This window comes from Opisthorchis viverrini, assembly GCF_000715545.1.
Source record: "Opisthorchis viverrini unplaced genomic scaffold opera_v5_2, whole genome shotgun sequence".
Lineage (NCBI taxonomy): Eukaryota > Metazoa > Platyhelminthes > Trematoda > Opisthorchiida > Opisthorchiidae > Opisthorchis > Opisthorchis viverrini.
The window spans coordinates 107,992-123,459 of record NW_008751658.1 but is presented as its reverse complement, the minus strand read 5'-3'; the positions used below and the strand labels follow the sequence as shown (position 1 = coordinate 123,459).

Sequence of the window (15,468 nt, the reverse complement as noted above, 5' to 3'; positions counted from 1 at the left end):
CTTCCCCCCCCCCCCGTTTGCTTCCACCCTCTTCTCCACACAAATTCCGCAGTTGGTGATTCCGGCTACATCGATCGTTGTAGACCACGTGGTCGATCTATTTGTCGGCTCAACAATGGTCAGCCATTCAGCTGCACACCCATAACCCACCTCCCCCACGCAACGCAATGCAACGTACAATCTAGGCGTATTTTCATCTACTTACTCCTTCATTGTCCTCTAATGTGAAACTTCATGGCAGATGTGTCGTGCATCTTCTTGTGGGACCCAAATTTTCATGACTCTGAGTTCATAAACACACTCGTTCGGTGGTTCCACCAGCTACTACAATACGCCAAATAAAGCATGGCTGTGAGATATCCTGGTTAGGGTGCGCATTGTTGTTATCATTTGAGCGCCAAAAATGTCGAAACCCGTTGTCTGCATGATGCGAAATCCTCGGTGTCAATAGTTGGAAATCTCTGTTTGCGTAGTCCAATTTGCTGTCCTGTTTATCGCCAAAGGAAATGAATTAAACCACTCCATTCTCACGTCTAGTTGACACATCTCAGCTTGGAATGCTTGATTCAGGAAAGAAAACGGAGAATGTTGGATTCCCAGTGGCAAAGGACACAGAAGTGATTTGTGAAAGAGGAGAGTAATTTGTCGAAATACACGTAGCTGTAAACTACTTCGATGCTGCCGGTAGTGGACTGTCGCAAAGTCCTAGGCCAACTCACGACTAGTTTTTTATGTCAAAAAGTAATAATGTGAGATTTCGCCACTTCATCGGAGATTTCATACTGCAAATGGAACTAATCTAGGCTAAAATGACTAGAAGTTCTGTATGGCTGTTTTATCACTGTCTGGAAAATGAAATTTTTCTCCGAAATACCACATTTTTTACTCAGAAAATAAAACATCTGGATACATACGCGAGATTTCCATATGGGAAGTCATCAGTCAAGGAGCCACGCGATACGTTAGTGGCGTCAGTGAAGGGTTAGTGACTTACTGTCTGTAATGGCGTCAGTGAAGGGTTAGTGACCTACTTACTGTCTGAGTGCGAATTCATCACGCAGCACCAGTCACTCGTGACCGAAAGGCACAACCTTGTACTACCAACCGAGGGTGGCGAGTTGAAAGCTCATTGAGGATTCATGAAACTTCTAGTGTTGGCGATTCCCAACACCACAATAAAACAGTACTCCTCGACCTTCCAACAACAACAAATGACTTTTCACTCCCAAAATGAAATCTCCACTGCTAATGGCACCGATATATGTGGAAACGTTCATGCACCGTAAGACGAGATAACAGCTAAGTTATTTGAGGTTTCCTGAAGTTTCATGTTTCCAGACATATGACAGCGTTAAAAAAATACTTTTGAATTTCGGAAGTAAGTAAGAGTACACCGGTATCCCGGTGATAAAACTTGCAACCGGTGAAGGTACTGACGTGTAAGAACCATAAGATCTTTGGTGTGCAGCCATGCAATCGATTCCAAATGTTACGCAATGGACTAGCCGACGTCTGCCTATAGCAAACAGATCAGTAGTTCCACTGTTGCTTGTAGAAGTCTTGGTTCACTGATTTGAATAATGTGTGAAATTTGGTTTTGGTTGATTTTGATTGGATCCTGGCCAAACTTGCGGTTAGATTTGACCGCACTGGTCGTAGCAGTATCGATTTGTCCGGCTATCTGACCGGATAGATGGTACCCGATGGTAGACATTGATTTCATCCGGACGTCGGTAATGTGTTGAGATATTGATAGCTCGGGTGAGTTTATTGGTTGTTGATCACGTGTGTGTTGATCTTTTCTCCGAGCTTGGCTTGCAAACATTTCGTCACCATACGAACAGACATCACCAGTGCGCATTTGATGACCAACAACCAATCATCTGGACGTACTCTGATAGCTTTATCTGGAATAACCCCAAACATCGCCCGACTACTTACCAATTATGATGCGCATAATTTAAATTTGCTACTACCAAAGGGAATAAAACAAACTCTTCTCGAGAAATACACTCATTTGCAAATCAATTTGATTTTCACGAGAGACTCAACTAAATATTCTACAACTGAATGTACTGCACACAGGACGCCTCATGATTCAGTTGGCACGATATTCGAGATCTCGCAGTATATTTTCATAAAGGAAACTACTCACAAAGTTGCTGAAGACTCTTCGACAGCCCCAACCGGTTTTTCCCTTATTGGGACTCATCTGGTAGGCGCAGTCCCTTGGGTTCCATCAGCCTTATGTACTACTTGAACCTATATTGAACACAACTTAAAAAATGCTCCCATTTGCACACGAATTCGGGATTGACAGGAGATTCAGCCTTATCTAGCAGAATCTCTCATTGATGGTGTTCTGCATCTTAAACGAGAGATTCAGTTGGATTCATTTGATTCCTCTGACAAGACCACATTCGTGCACAAATAACAAAATTCGTCAAAATTCGTTTTCTCGACTAAACATGTTATTTATGAGGTCGCGGAAAACTTTCGACAGCTGATTCACTCTTTCTGAAACTTATCAGGCAGGCGCAACCCCGGAGTTTTCGTCCAACTTGCGTTCAACATGGCCACTAAATCGTAGACAACCGGCAAAGCACACCAATTCGCAAACTAAGTCAGTAGTAACGGGAGGACTCAACTGAAAACCTGTTGTACACAATTTGGAGTTCAAGTCGGACCAAAGGATTGGGGAAACTCGCGGAATTCAGCTGTCTACTGTGCTCCAAGAAGGGTGAAACCGGTAGTGGGCTGTCGGAACGTTTTCATTAACCTTGGAATTCGTGCGTTATACTGAGAGGATGTAATGAGATATCTAGAATATCGTACCAGCATGATATCTAGAATATCGTACCAACTAAAACAAAAGGTGACCTTTGTGTAGCACAATCAGTTGAAGAAAATCATATACGAATGGTTCAGCTGGAATCGATTTGGGTCACCCGTTAACACCAGTTCAACCTGCCAATTATTGTAACTGGCCAAACGGAAGTATTCTTTGAATGTAGAAACGGAGCCAAAAACAGAAGTCGGTTCATTCATGTTTGGAACAAAAAATGAAATTCGTTTCCCATTAAACTAACCAAAGCCTGAAAAGTTATGATCAGTTTACATCCGGTTATGGAAAAAGCTGAATAGCTCCTGCACACATCGATTTAGCACACTTGTACGCCAGTCCCGTGTCTGGGCAAAAGGCTAAATCCAATGGAATATTGTTCCGTTATCCACATTTCCCAAACCGGGTTAAAATATGTCAGTCGAGAAACTCTAAAGAACACTCACATACCCACAATGCCATGTTAGAACCGCTCGATTACATATCTCAGTCCCTCCATAATGCACGAAATCTGGTAATACTAGTCCCACTTCGGCTGTCATTGGGGCTTGCTTTTTCCATCTTTCATTCTCAGCTCACTTCCGGACTTGGTCCGTTAGTTTCGGTGTTGGCTTCTGCCTGAAACTCCTACCCCTCCTCACCATCATCATCACCACCACCACCTTTCCATGAGGCATACGCTTCGGGTATTCGAACTATTCATCTCTTTGTGCGCATGCATGTCACGATGTGTTAACTGCTCACATGTGCTTCATACGTGGGCTGAGATTAGAGAATTTTGATGCATCGGATGCTTACTTGAGATGTGTTCGCTTGCGCGCGCGCACACACACACACACACACACCTGTATCACTGAGGCTATTTGTGACAACTCTCAACAGCCTCAGTGATTCCTCACCAGCCTCGGGACAAGTTGCGTTGTTTTTATGTTTATTCTACGGTTGCAACCAGCCGCCTATCTACCTATCTATCTATCCATCTATCCATCCATCCAACTGATTCCGAATCGGCCAAGCAAGCAGACCACCACCAGCATCAGCACCACCACCACTCCTAACGTTTCTAACATTGCAGTTTCGCCACCATCCACTTCCGGTCTTATGATAGAGAAATCGTGCATAGGCGGTGAATTCTCACTCTTCACTTCGAACTGCACGTGTGCAATCCGGGAGAATATCACTGTCGGAGGCACGCGCTAACGCACATCTACATTGTGGAGAACCAACTAGATAGTGACCAACTTTGAAACGTCTGTTCACTCACTGCTCACTGACCCACTCACAGCAGAATAATTATAACTTTTGCTGACAGACTACTGTTGTCTACCTTATACTCCTTGCAACACTCGCCGTCGTTGCTGTTATCATTGTTGTTGTGGCGGTTATGGTTGTCCCAAGCATTTTCTCCCGCACGAAATACGTCTAGTTTGTGAGCCTGAGTGTGTCTGTTTAGGGTCGATTGCAATTTGCTCTTTCGGTGTACAAAACGTTTTGCTTTGGTCAGTCAAGAATGAAAGTGGAAGTAACGTGCATCCAACTTATTTGGAATTTGTAGGATAGTGCATTTCAGACACAGTACTGAAACAGTTGTCTGCGATTTTTCATAAGAAGTGTTTCAGGAGCACAAATTTCTTTGTCTTGCGGACGAAAAACGGGTAAGATAAAATGCGGGGGACAAGCCTAAATTCTTTCACTATGTGATCAAAACAGATAAAGCTGGTCCTCTTCTAGCTCCCTGTATCTAAAAACGCAGGCATTTCGTGTTTTGCCACAAGTGAAATCTTGGGTCCAAACCAACAGAACAGCACACCCTGTGCAGCAAATCACTCGTTGGCGTATTTAGATTATTATGAAGGGGGACCCGATTGGATAACAACCGGTTTTACAATTTTCGAGATATGGAAGTATATGAGGTTGCTGGTACTCTCCGATAGCCCATGTCTGGTCTCGTCATTCTTGGTGCTTATCAAGTAGGCCAAGTCCAAAAAACTGTATCAATCTTATTTCGTACCGGGTTCGCCGGGATGCGCAGAAAAATACTCACTGGCAAATTAAGATGGAGTTTGGCTGAACCTGAAAAGCGCAAAACAGGTGGTGAGCTGTCCAAGACTTTATAAGTAGTGTCGTATCACAGAACGATCTCCGTTTCTGATAAGTCATTATTTCGCTTGCCGTTTTTCGTCACATTTGTGACGAAATCCAATTGAAATCGCCTTCTTCAACTGAGTTTTTGCTATGGCTAAATATACTGAGTGTCCCATTCGTGTCCATTTTTGGATACACGTAGTCTAGCCGCAGCGTGTCACTACAACCAGTGGAACAACAGAACATCGAACATCGGAGGTTCCGCACAAAGAGGACAATGATCAAACATCTATATAAAAAAATCTTACCTTATCACTGTAAGATTATACACGAATACAAAGCGGCCGCGACCAATATATAACTCACTTACCAGTGTCCCACAAAATACACCGAGTAACACTAGATTGATTACGTACTTTTGCAAGTTGTGCCAACTGATTGACACCCTATCCATCTTTGAGGGATGCATTTCTACACTCTTGAACATTCACACTGCTGTTTTCTGATACCTCTTGTGTTTTAGGGTAAGAAAATGTGTCCGTAATCTTTCGGTTGTCCTATTAGGTTTGAAAGGAACTTGATGTTCATGGCAAAAGACAAACAGTAACTTGGAGGAAACCATCTTCAGAATCCTCCCGCTGTCGCAGCAGACATCTAGACAGTGATGAGCATCATTCAACCACAAAATGACCACAACTTGTTACATTCTGGCACTCAATCAACTCCGATTTGTGTGACAGTTGTAATGAACTCAAGGTCACGAATGGAACTCCAATTTTTCGTACAGTGTTTCCATATGTGTTTGTGTTGGAGATGAAGTTCGTTTGATTTGACAAAAACTTCGCTGCGCAAAATAGTCTGTCTTAGGCTACCTTCTGCTTTACTGACGACATGCAGAATCGGCGAATCATTTTCTTCTGAGAATGTTTTTAGATGAAGGCTTCTTAAGATCCCCTTGATAACTTCAGCTCGGTATTTCGTCATGTGGAGACGGACCCATGGAGTACATTGCCTAACTCTCTCCACCCTCTAAATTGAAGGCACTAGCTGCTCAGTTCATAGTTCGATTTCCACATTTATTAGATTAAGATATCCTTTTGGTGATAATACTGTGGAACATAGTACCAAAAGTGCCGGTCCTGTGAGTCGGAAATTTTCAGTATCAGCGCTGAGTATGTTATCACGACTCATAAGGACTCATAAGTTGTATGCGAACCCTACATGGTACTTCTCATCAGCACTTGTATTGTCCTGTGCTGGCAACAAGTATAGTCTTATTACCATCTTCCTGTCGTCTCATCTAATTTTTTCCGTTTCAATAAAGATTTATGTGATGTGCCTCGCTTATGACAACCTGTTCTCAACCTCTGGAATAATCTGTAACACGATCAATCTCTAAGGGTTCGAGAGAAACACCTACACCAAACAACAGATTTTTTATTGTTGTGACTGATCAAATGTTTGAGTCACCCGTTACTTGCTGCTACTGATTCGATGTCGTTTTTTACATTTGTCGTTCACCGTTTGCCTAGTCTTATCTAGTAATGATGGCAGAACGTATGTGAAGGAACTAAATGGTGCATTTCGTTTAGTATAACTGAAATACCGGCATGCGGAGGAAGTATTAGGATAACAAAATGGTTCTAACTGTCTTCCAGCTATTCTACCATTAGCTCTTAGCTATTAAATCCGGCAGACGTACAACACATTTCAAGGCCTCACATGCTACTCATAAGGCTGATGAAGACTTCGACAACAACCTTATAAATAGTGTGTCAAGTTTATGCAGTATCTTGTGATGATGGTGTATCGTACCAAATGGAACACGAGATGGCCTTTGTGCAGCACCTTTACGTGAAAAAAGACATCATAAACGAGAAATTCAGTTGATCTCTCGTGAAAGACAAACTGGTATGCAAATGAGTTTATTTCCCTACANAAGATCTTTCGCCTTGATCTAACTGCATGTTTAATCTTATAACATTGCTAACGTGTCCTATTGTTCATTCAGACTGTGTTGGCGAATCTCAGAATGGGTCGTTAGTTTGTTTTCTGAACTGGGCAATTTGGTTGCAACCAAAAATGTTTTAGGTAGCGTAAAAGTAGAACATTGGTTTAAACCATTACGAATATGCAACCTTGTTGCCTTACTCTTATGAAGTATTACAGTGAAGTGGGCCTTTCCCCGGGGTGCCAGAACCAGGTCGTGTTACGTGAACCGAATAGCTGAAGGCTGAGCGGCCCTATGTCCTGTTGGATTGCTAGGTAACCGCACAGTTGATCAACTATCCACAGTTGAAGGGTAGTGCTCGGACCGAAATCACTAGTTCCACAAGATTGAAGCTTTCTCGGTAGTGCTCGGACCGAAATCACTAGTTCCTTAAGCTTCGTAATATGCGTAATAATGGTGAGTCTCCAGTGAAGATGCTGCATACCCACGGAGTTTCCACGTGGTTCACTATGGGTCGCTTTGCTTGCACAGAGTAAGTAATATATGGAACCTATGACTTCCTTGCCTTCAGCCTGCTAGTGGGGAACACAAAACTTCCTTTAAAATGAGAAAAAACATTGCTCGCTGGTTACAATCTCCAGAATGCCTCTTCCTACGAAAGTTATCTTCTCCCTCTCTCTATCCTGCTTCTCTTCCCCGTGCAGTTTGCCTTCAATGGCTCTGAGACAGTGAATGAAAACTCGCTCGCCACCGACATCACTTAGCTTTATGAAATTCTACGACGAACTTCCCGTCGACGGACAAAAAAGATGTTCAAAGAGCAAACACTGTGCACTGATATACATCAAACACTTCCTACTCCAACTGTTCATAGTTTGACCCTTTTAGCTGCATTTTTGGCATCAAGTGATTTGTTCTGTGTTTGTATCATTACTATAACGTTTTTATACATCGCCATAAGCTTCTTGACTGGTTTGAGGGTTCCGTAATTTCTTGTCCTCCTCTCCCCTCCCCCACATCAGCTTGGTACGTAAACTGAGTTTGAGAGTTACACACTGCTTCGTCGCCAAATGTATTACATCTATCCAACTAGACACCATTCTGATGAACTTTGCACCACCGACCCTCCACAGTTACCACTTACTCTGCAGTTTGTACAATAATCTTTAGAATCTGCCTTTTCCGTTTACTTTCCCAAGTGCTTCCATCATCAGCGTGCATTTTGTTGCAAGCAAAAGATATGCCACGTAATCCAGCAGACTCGAGAGGACTTCAGTTCCTCGCTTGTTCCCCTTTTTCATTGTTGTTGTGCATGTTGAACACCCCAGATCTGCACGGATCTAGCCTGATCGAAACTCCGAATCACGCCTTCATTTGTCTTTTTTGAGTCTTGATGATGGCGAAGCCAACAAGAAACGATGGTTTGAATAGTACGCGAACCAGTATGTTGTTGTCGCATAGACAATAGCTACAAGACAGTTGGATTTGGGTCGAAATTTAGCTGCATCATTTTTCCATGGTGAGGGTTACGCGTCGTACGGCTACGATCCTGTCGCAGATTTGTTGGGTGGGCTTCTAATCCAAGATTCAGAGGCTCCGATGTTGTCTTTCGGATAGGTACTTTGCCATACCCCACGCCATGGACTAATAACTCTTTCGATACCGAGCTGGGGCTTTCGAGTTCCCCTTTGTTTTATCTCGATAGAAAACATAATCAGCCAGCACTCATAAGTCTGCAGTCACAACACTGGCTATAAAGCAGGCTCGTGAGTTGGCGGCAGAGTATATTTTTCCTCAAAAAATTTGCGGGTAGTTGCACCCTTGAACAGACCTTTTCACGTCCCTTTGCAGTTATACGGTTTGTCCGAAATCAAAGTTGTAAGCACTAGACTGTGGCCAAACAACAGGGCGAATCCTTGGTGGTACTGAATTTCCAACTCCGGTGCAATCACACCAGTGGCACCGGCTTGATTACCCTGCCTTATGACGTCCAAAGATGAGCCACTAATGTGTTCACAACCACAAGACATCTATAGCTGGATTGATGATCAAAAGTACAGGCTATTTAGTGCGAACCACATTTGACTTAAAATCCGGGTAATATAAGGCAAGCTATAACAGGTCCAAGAGATTCTTCATGATTGTTCAACCAAGAAATGCTCAATTCTGTCAAAAGTGCAGCCTGTTCGGTATAAGAAAAACAACAAATCTGGGTATCTTTCGTCTTCGCAATGCACTACTCACAAGGTTGCTGAAAATTCTTCGACAGCCCACGACCGCTTTCGCTCTTATTGGGTCTCACCAGGTAAGCGCAGTCTCCGAGTTTCCGTCAACCTTATGCTTTAACTGAAACTAAATTGCACAAAATTAGCGAAATATACTCGCTTGCAAACTAATTTGGTTTTGCGAGAGACTAACCCGTAACCCAGCAGAAAAGTTTTCAGCAATCTTATGAGTAGTGTATCACGAACATACATGTATCACGATATCTCGAAAGTCGTAGCGACTGAAACATGAGGCGTCCTGGTGCAGCACATCCAGTCGCCTATAGACATCATAAACGAGAGACTCAGCTGGGTTCCATGTGAACCTCTCACAAGACCAAATTAGTTTGCAAATGAGTGTATTTCTATGATCTTTCATCTTCATTTCAATGGTTTTCGCCTTGCTTGGCTTGTTACGCTCAATGAAAGGGTTCTAAAGCCTTAAATCTACTGAAATCCCACCTTCAAGAATAAAATCAGGTACATCCATGGGAACACATTTTTATCTCAGCCTGTTTATGCTAGCTGCTACAAACGGATTATTGAAGCCTCGGACAGGAAATATGATGTGATTACAGTCACACTCTGACTTCACTCTGTTCACTCAGGCAGACCACTGTATATTGTTGGAATAATACCTCAATACCAGCATTAGTTATCATGACCCATCTACTATCGGTACTTGGAAGCTTTTACAAAACCTTTTCCCATTGCAGCTTTGTGTTGCTATCGGGAATCGGACGTGCCAACCACTGTAATTAGTCTGCACAAATCTCACACATACGTGTTATTCGAGCACCTTTGATGTACAAAAATCGTTGCTCACGTCTGTAATCCAACTGAACAAATCAACCAGCGTGTGAATGTGGCAACGATGCCTGCGATTGCTTACAGTTTTCAGTCAACACACCGAATGTTCGCGTAAAAGCTAACCCAATTCTTTAGGCGTCCGTTGTGTTAAATCATGTTACCATCAGCTGCTAAGCTGAAGACCACTGCTTTTACATTCACTTGAATTGGCTTATTTACATCAGCTCCAGAGTTTCCGTTTGATTCGTTTGAGTAGCACAGGACGAGATTAGTTCAACAACTACTGCCGTTTCGATTGCCAAAGACTGAAACCCATCCTGCAGGCGATCTAAGCTTTATGAGTGTACAGCCAGCGGGATCCAAAAACGGTAAGTACAAATACAAGGCAATGAGAAAGGCTTTCGTGAACATTAGTGGGACAACCGAACATAAAATTACTGCTACCGGGAACAGTGTAAATCAATTGTGGGATGAAGACAACGGACCAACATTGCAACGTCCCGTGACCAAGAACAAGGATAAAAGTCATACTATACTATTCTAAGAGACTGAGGCTTCATGACATTCAGCTGAAGATCATCATAAACACGAGATCCAGCTTGGACTCAGACGAGCCTTCCGTTGAAAACAAATTGGTCTGCAAATTTCGTACAATATGGGTCCAAGCAGAACATAAGGTTGACGGAAACTCGAGGATTGAGCCTACATGGTGAGTCTCAAGGAGAGTGAAACCGGTCGTGGGCATCCAAATAGTTCTCAGCAATCTTATGAGTAGTTTCATCCGGAAAAAGCAAGAATCTTTGATAACTGAACGCCAATTGACAAGTTTTTACCTTGCTTTCCATCTCACATTTTATAGCAGAAGTTTCTGTTTTTGAGGATCATCAAAATTTAGACTAACGTTAGCTTGTTTGAGGAATTTTGATATTTTTCCGCTCGTTCTATTCCTTTTGGTGCTCTCCAAAGAAACCTTTAGAGTAGTGTTTAATGGTCTGCAGTAGTATGTGCTGTCATTCAAAATTCAAATTAGCTACCAACAGGACGAAATTAGCTCAATAGCAACTGATGTTCCGTCTGTTTATTAAGTTGCTTGGTGAAGCTTTGGAGTTTAATCAAGACGAACCTCCTACTTCTGCATCATGAATTCCACAGCTTTGAGTCCGTCATAAAAAATGTCTGACTTAAGGCCAGTACATAATCTCTACGTTGTCATCTTGGAACAGACGGGAGGGTTGGAGTTCCACAGCAAAAAAAAACATTGCACTACGGTGAAATAATGCAGCAATGCGATTCCACAAAACTAGAGTGGAATATATCACTAGAAACTTACTCGTACTCTATAGGTAAGGCCGAGGAATGTTGCGTCAAACGCAACACATTACTCATAAGATTTCTGACAACTCTTTGACGACCTTATGAGTAGTGTGTTCCATCACGACCATTAGTATCACGAGGATAGTATCTAGAACATGGTATCAAAAGAGGTATGAAGTGGCCTAGTGTAGCACATTTAGCTGAAATTCAGTAGAATCTTCCATCAAAACAAAATTAATGTGCGGATTAGAAGGTTTATTGCCAGACTCATTACAAATCGGTGATCATAATGTCCGCTCATGGCTGTTTTTTCGCTACACCACTCTACAGTCTTCCAGCACAAAATTTCAGGAACTCTTCTGCTGAAAAATAAATAAAAAAAACTCAGAATTTGCGAGGGTAATGTTTCCGTGGTTGAAGGCGACCAAGTCCGACGTTCTGGTAGCGTACTTTCCGTATCTGGATTGGATGCGCATGCGAGAATTTCCTCTCTGGATTTTCAGCTCCTAAAGCAATTTTATCTTTACTCCCAGCAACATTATAATCGGGTTTCTGGGGTACAGTTTCAGTCCAAATAAAGCTATTCATACTTGAAACTTTCCCACTGAATTCAGATATGGCTATTTAAGCGCCATTTCACTTAACTTCAGATTCAGGTGCAATATTGTTTCGTATTGAGATACGGTTTTTCACTCTACGGTCACTCTGCCTTTGAACATGGATGTCACCCACTCGAAGCTTAAAATCACATTCCACATGATATATTATTTGGATCCATATTACATAAACAAGAAATGTCACCATATATACAAAAAATGTGACCACGGACCCACGTGGTCGTCCTTCAAAAGGTTCTGTAATGCAGTCTTTCAGCAGAGGTTTCGCCATATTACACTGTCACTGACCTCACAATATAGCGTCAAGTTTGCTGTTTAAACGAAACGGACTTTTGGGGAGTCAAAGGTCAATTATAAGCGGATTTCAAATCAGTCGCTCTCTGAAAACTGCCTGGAGGAAACAGCCGAAACATGTGTGAGAACACTGGAGCTTCGAAGAATTAATCATGCTTCAGATGCTTTACAGCTTAACAGGATGTGTCACAGACTAGGCCGGTACAAGTTCAGTCAATCGGGGTGGGTTTTATTAGGATGCGTCTGACCTAATTCTACGGTAATCCATTTCGAGTTTTCAAGAAAAGAAAAAGTTGATGGTGAGGTTTGCTCACCTGCGCTTCTTTAAAATCTATGAACTTTCGATATTGTTAGGCTCTTATTGTTGAAAGTTGACGTGCAAGTGCTATTTTTCCGATTCTTTGGAATTCCCTACCAATAATCCTTTTCAAAGAGAATGCATACTTTTTGACTTTAAGTGATAACTATGGCAATTCCAGCCTCCTAACTCCTTGCGGATTTTTTTCTGGGTCGACAGGGATCTGATAAGCAGAACTTTTTTGTCCCCAAACGTAGCTGTTGCAAATAATATGGCTGGATCCGGAAAATATCAATACAGCAAACTAAGAAACCAGAGGATCAAGAAACTTAACAGTACAACTCGACGAAGGTAATGTTTTGACATCTAGCTGGTTGGGACTTGTGTAGACAGACGACAAGAGCTGAAGTAAACAAACGCAAGACTGATGCTCTTTCAAAACAGTCATTCTTGAAAAATTCAAATCTGGAAGCAAAATTTTTGATTTTCCTGTCGACAAATGATGAAACTGTTTGATCAGAGTAACGGAGACGGGATCGCTGAATTCAGCTTTGATAAAGAACCGTATCTAATTTGGATGATCAATTTTGTTTTATCCCCGAAAAACCGAGCCAGTGAAAGGGGATTCGATAGAATGAAGTCATTGGATTATCTGAATGGAATGATTCTTGTTGATTAGTTTCAATTATATTGAAATGAAGCCACGTGGCGTGCTCCCCTATCGTCTTGACTGCAAAAACAAAGAAGATGAACACTAACTATCAGTAAATTACTAGCATTCTCATGTCAATCGATTTGTGTTTTTTTTAAATTTGAGAAATGGATTCATTTGCTCATGCCTATTACAACACGTTGACCCACAACTATGACCGGTGATGTTTAACCCAAAGTAACCTGACTCTACTGCTCAAGCCACTTAACTGTGTTAATATGTTTACACTTGGTTCAAACCAAATCACCCTCCTGCGATTGAAACTCTTCAGCTGTGCAGACTGATCGGCGGGTGTATGGTCCGGAAGTCTAGAGCCTGTCAAGTAATGGGTCACATGTGTGTTACCTGCAAAGAAATCAGATCCGCTGTATAAACGCAATACACTACTGAATGAGAACATCACAAATGATTGAAACAGCTGCGTCCCAGGTGAGTCTCCAATCAAAGCCAAATTGACAGAGAACATCACAAATGATTGAAACAGCTGCTGAGTCTCCAATCAAAGCCAAATTGAAGTGAAAATGAGATTACTTTGCCAAGACGGATCCTCCCCTTTCAACTCTGTTTCCTCGATTGCATGCAGCTGACCAAATTTCTGTATCACAAGCACGCTACATTAGACGGTTTTGGTCAAACTTGGAAGTGGTACTGAAGACGACGTTCTAGTTCTTTCGTTCACCACTTGAAGAATCTCTGTTCGTAAAGTTAGTTCAAACAAAGCGACTGCATTTATTCGGGAATAATTAACGAAAAGGTATAAACGTCCACAGTGGAGTAGCGCCCTTCTGGAGGAAAAGGCATATTGGGAAGATGCAATTGTTGGTCAGAACAGAAACAACTAATTGCGCGAATGAAATTAGAGTTAACTGATCACGAAAAAATTTGAGATATTTGCTAAATCCCAGTCAGAATGGCGATTCGGGCTCTTTGTGGACCGGTGCTTAATTTCGGTGAAATGGTTCATGTTTTTGAGAAAAACGTAGGAAACTGAGGATTCGGTTCTCTTTTTACTGTCAAAGACACTTCGAGAGGACACTGCAGTGTTATTCCCCGCATTCAAATAGAGGGCCATGGCAAGGGGGTTTTTGGAAAACATGTGCCAAGCTTGTCATCGAACTTTAATTTTGTGCAACGTTTATAGGCGGAACAATGGATTATAGTGCTTCCTTAATAGCTACACACACTGAGAATGCCAAAGCGGAACACCTTTGATAAAGACGCTCCACAACTTAAAGTAGAAACTTCGCGTGTTTCTCCAAAGTTGGTGCCAAAATTTCGAAATAAAACAACCCCAAACTAACTGACACTTTATAACCCTTGCAGAAGCTGAGGTTGAATACTGTGTACCCTAACGTGCAGGTCCGAGCTACTGGAGTTGTACAGACCTCCAGCCATTCAGCAGTGTCCAAGAGCTTATCTAAAACTGTCAATCATAACTCATCTGGACGGATTCTCTAGTTCACAGGACACGGAGACCCATGAGAAGCTCTGAGCTATTGTGCTGCGAACATTGTGAAGCTTGGTGGCAGAGTTCTGGACGTCACAACGAAGCGCGGCTAGTTGGGTACCTGGTACAGTTGCCTCGGTACTGACCAATTCATGACTGTCAGGTAATCGAACTGGCACACCTACTGTCTTTTACTTCAGTGGTCAAATTAACCGAAATCTAGTGTATTGGAAATTTTATCATTTAGCTGTTTATTCAAACAAGAAAGCTGTCTGTCATGACGGAACACATTACATCTAAGGTTGCTGAAAACTCTCCGACAGCCCATGAATGGTTTTGCCCTTCTTGGGATCAGTCAGGTATGTGAAGTCCCCAAGCTTTCGTCAAACTTATGTTCTACTCGGACACCAATCTATACTCAGTCAGTGAAACATCCGTTTGCAAATAAATTCGATGTTAACAGGAGACTCAAATGGGAACCCTGGTTAATACTGGTTGAACGATAGCAAAGACGGAAATTACAAACAGAATTCTGTTGTGTGCACAGTGAAACAGCTTGCAAATAAGTGTATTCCACCGGAGATATTATTCCTTATTTCAAGGCTAGCTGACATAACAAATCACTCAGCGCCATCTACTAACTTCTACTCGGAAACAGATTTTTCGGTACTCTCACTGCCACATCTCCTCTCCCAAATAAAGTACGACACCCAATTACCACCCTACAACTCAGGCTGTAATTCCACCTTGTAACCTATACAAAATCCCCATGATTTTTTCATAAAGGAAACTACTCACAAGGTTGCTGAAAACTCTTCGGCAGCCCACGACCGG

The 15,468-nt window shown here is 42.3% G+C and overlaps 2 protein-coding genes across 2 annotated transcripts in view; one reads left to right on the top strand and one right to left on the bottom strand.

Annotated features, from left to right (window-relative positions):
* T265_00175 (hypothetical protein) overlaps positions 1-8,312 on the top strand; it is a gene marked incomplete at both ends in the record, with an annotated part of 136,945 nt that extends 128,633 nt beyond the window's left edge. Inside the window, one exon of the mRNA XM_009163883.1 lies at positions 7,583-8,312. Within this exon, the coding sequence (XP_009162147.1) occupies positions 7,583-7,642 (60 nt within the window). The remainder of the gene's footprint in view (positions 1-7,582) is intronic.
* T265_00174 (hypothetical protein) overlaps positions 1-15,468 on the bottom strand; it is a gene marked incomplete at both ends in the record, with an annotated part of 176,981 nt that overhangs the window by 150,184 nt on the left and 11,329 nt on the right. The gene's annotated exons all lie outside the window — the stretch shown is intronic.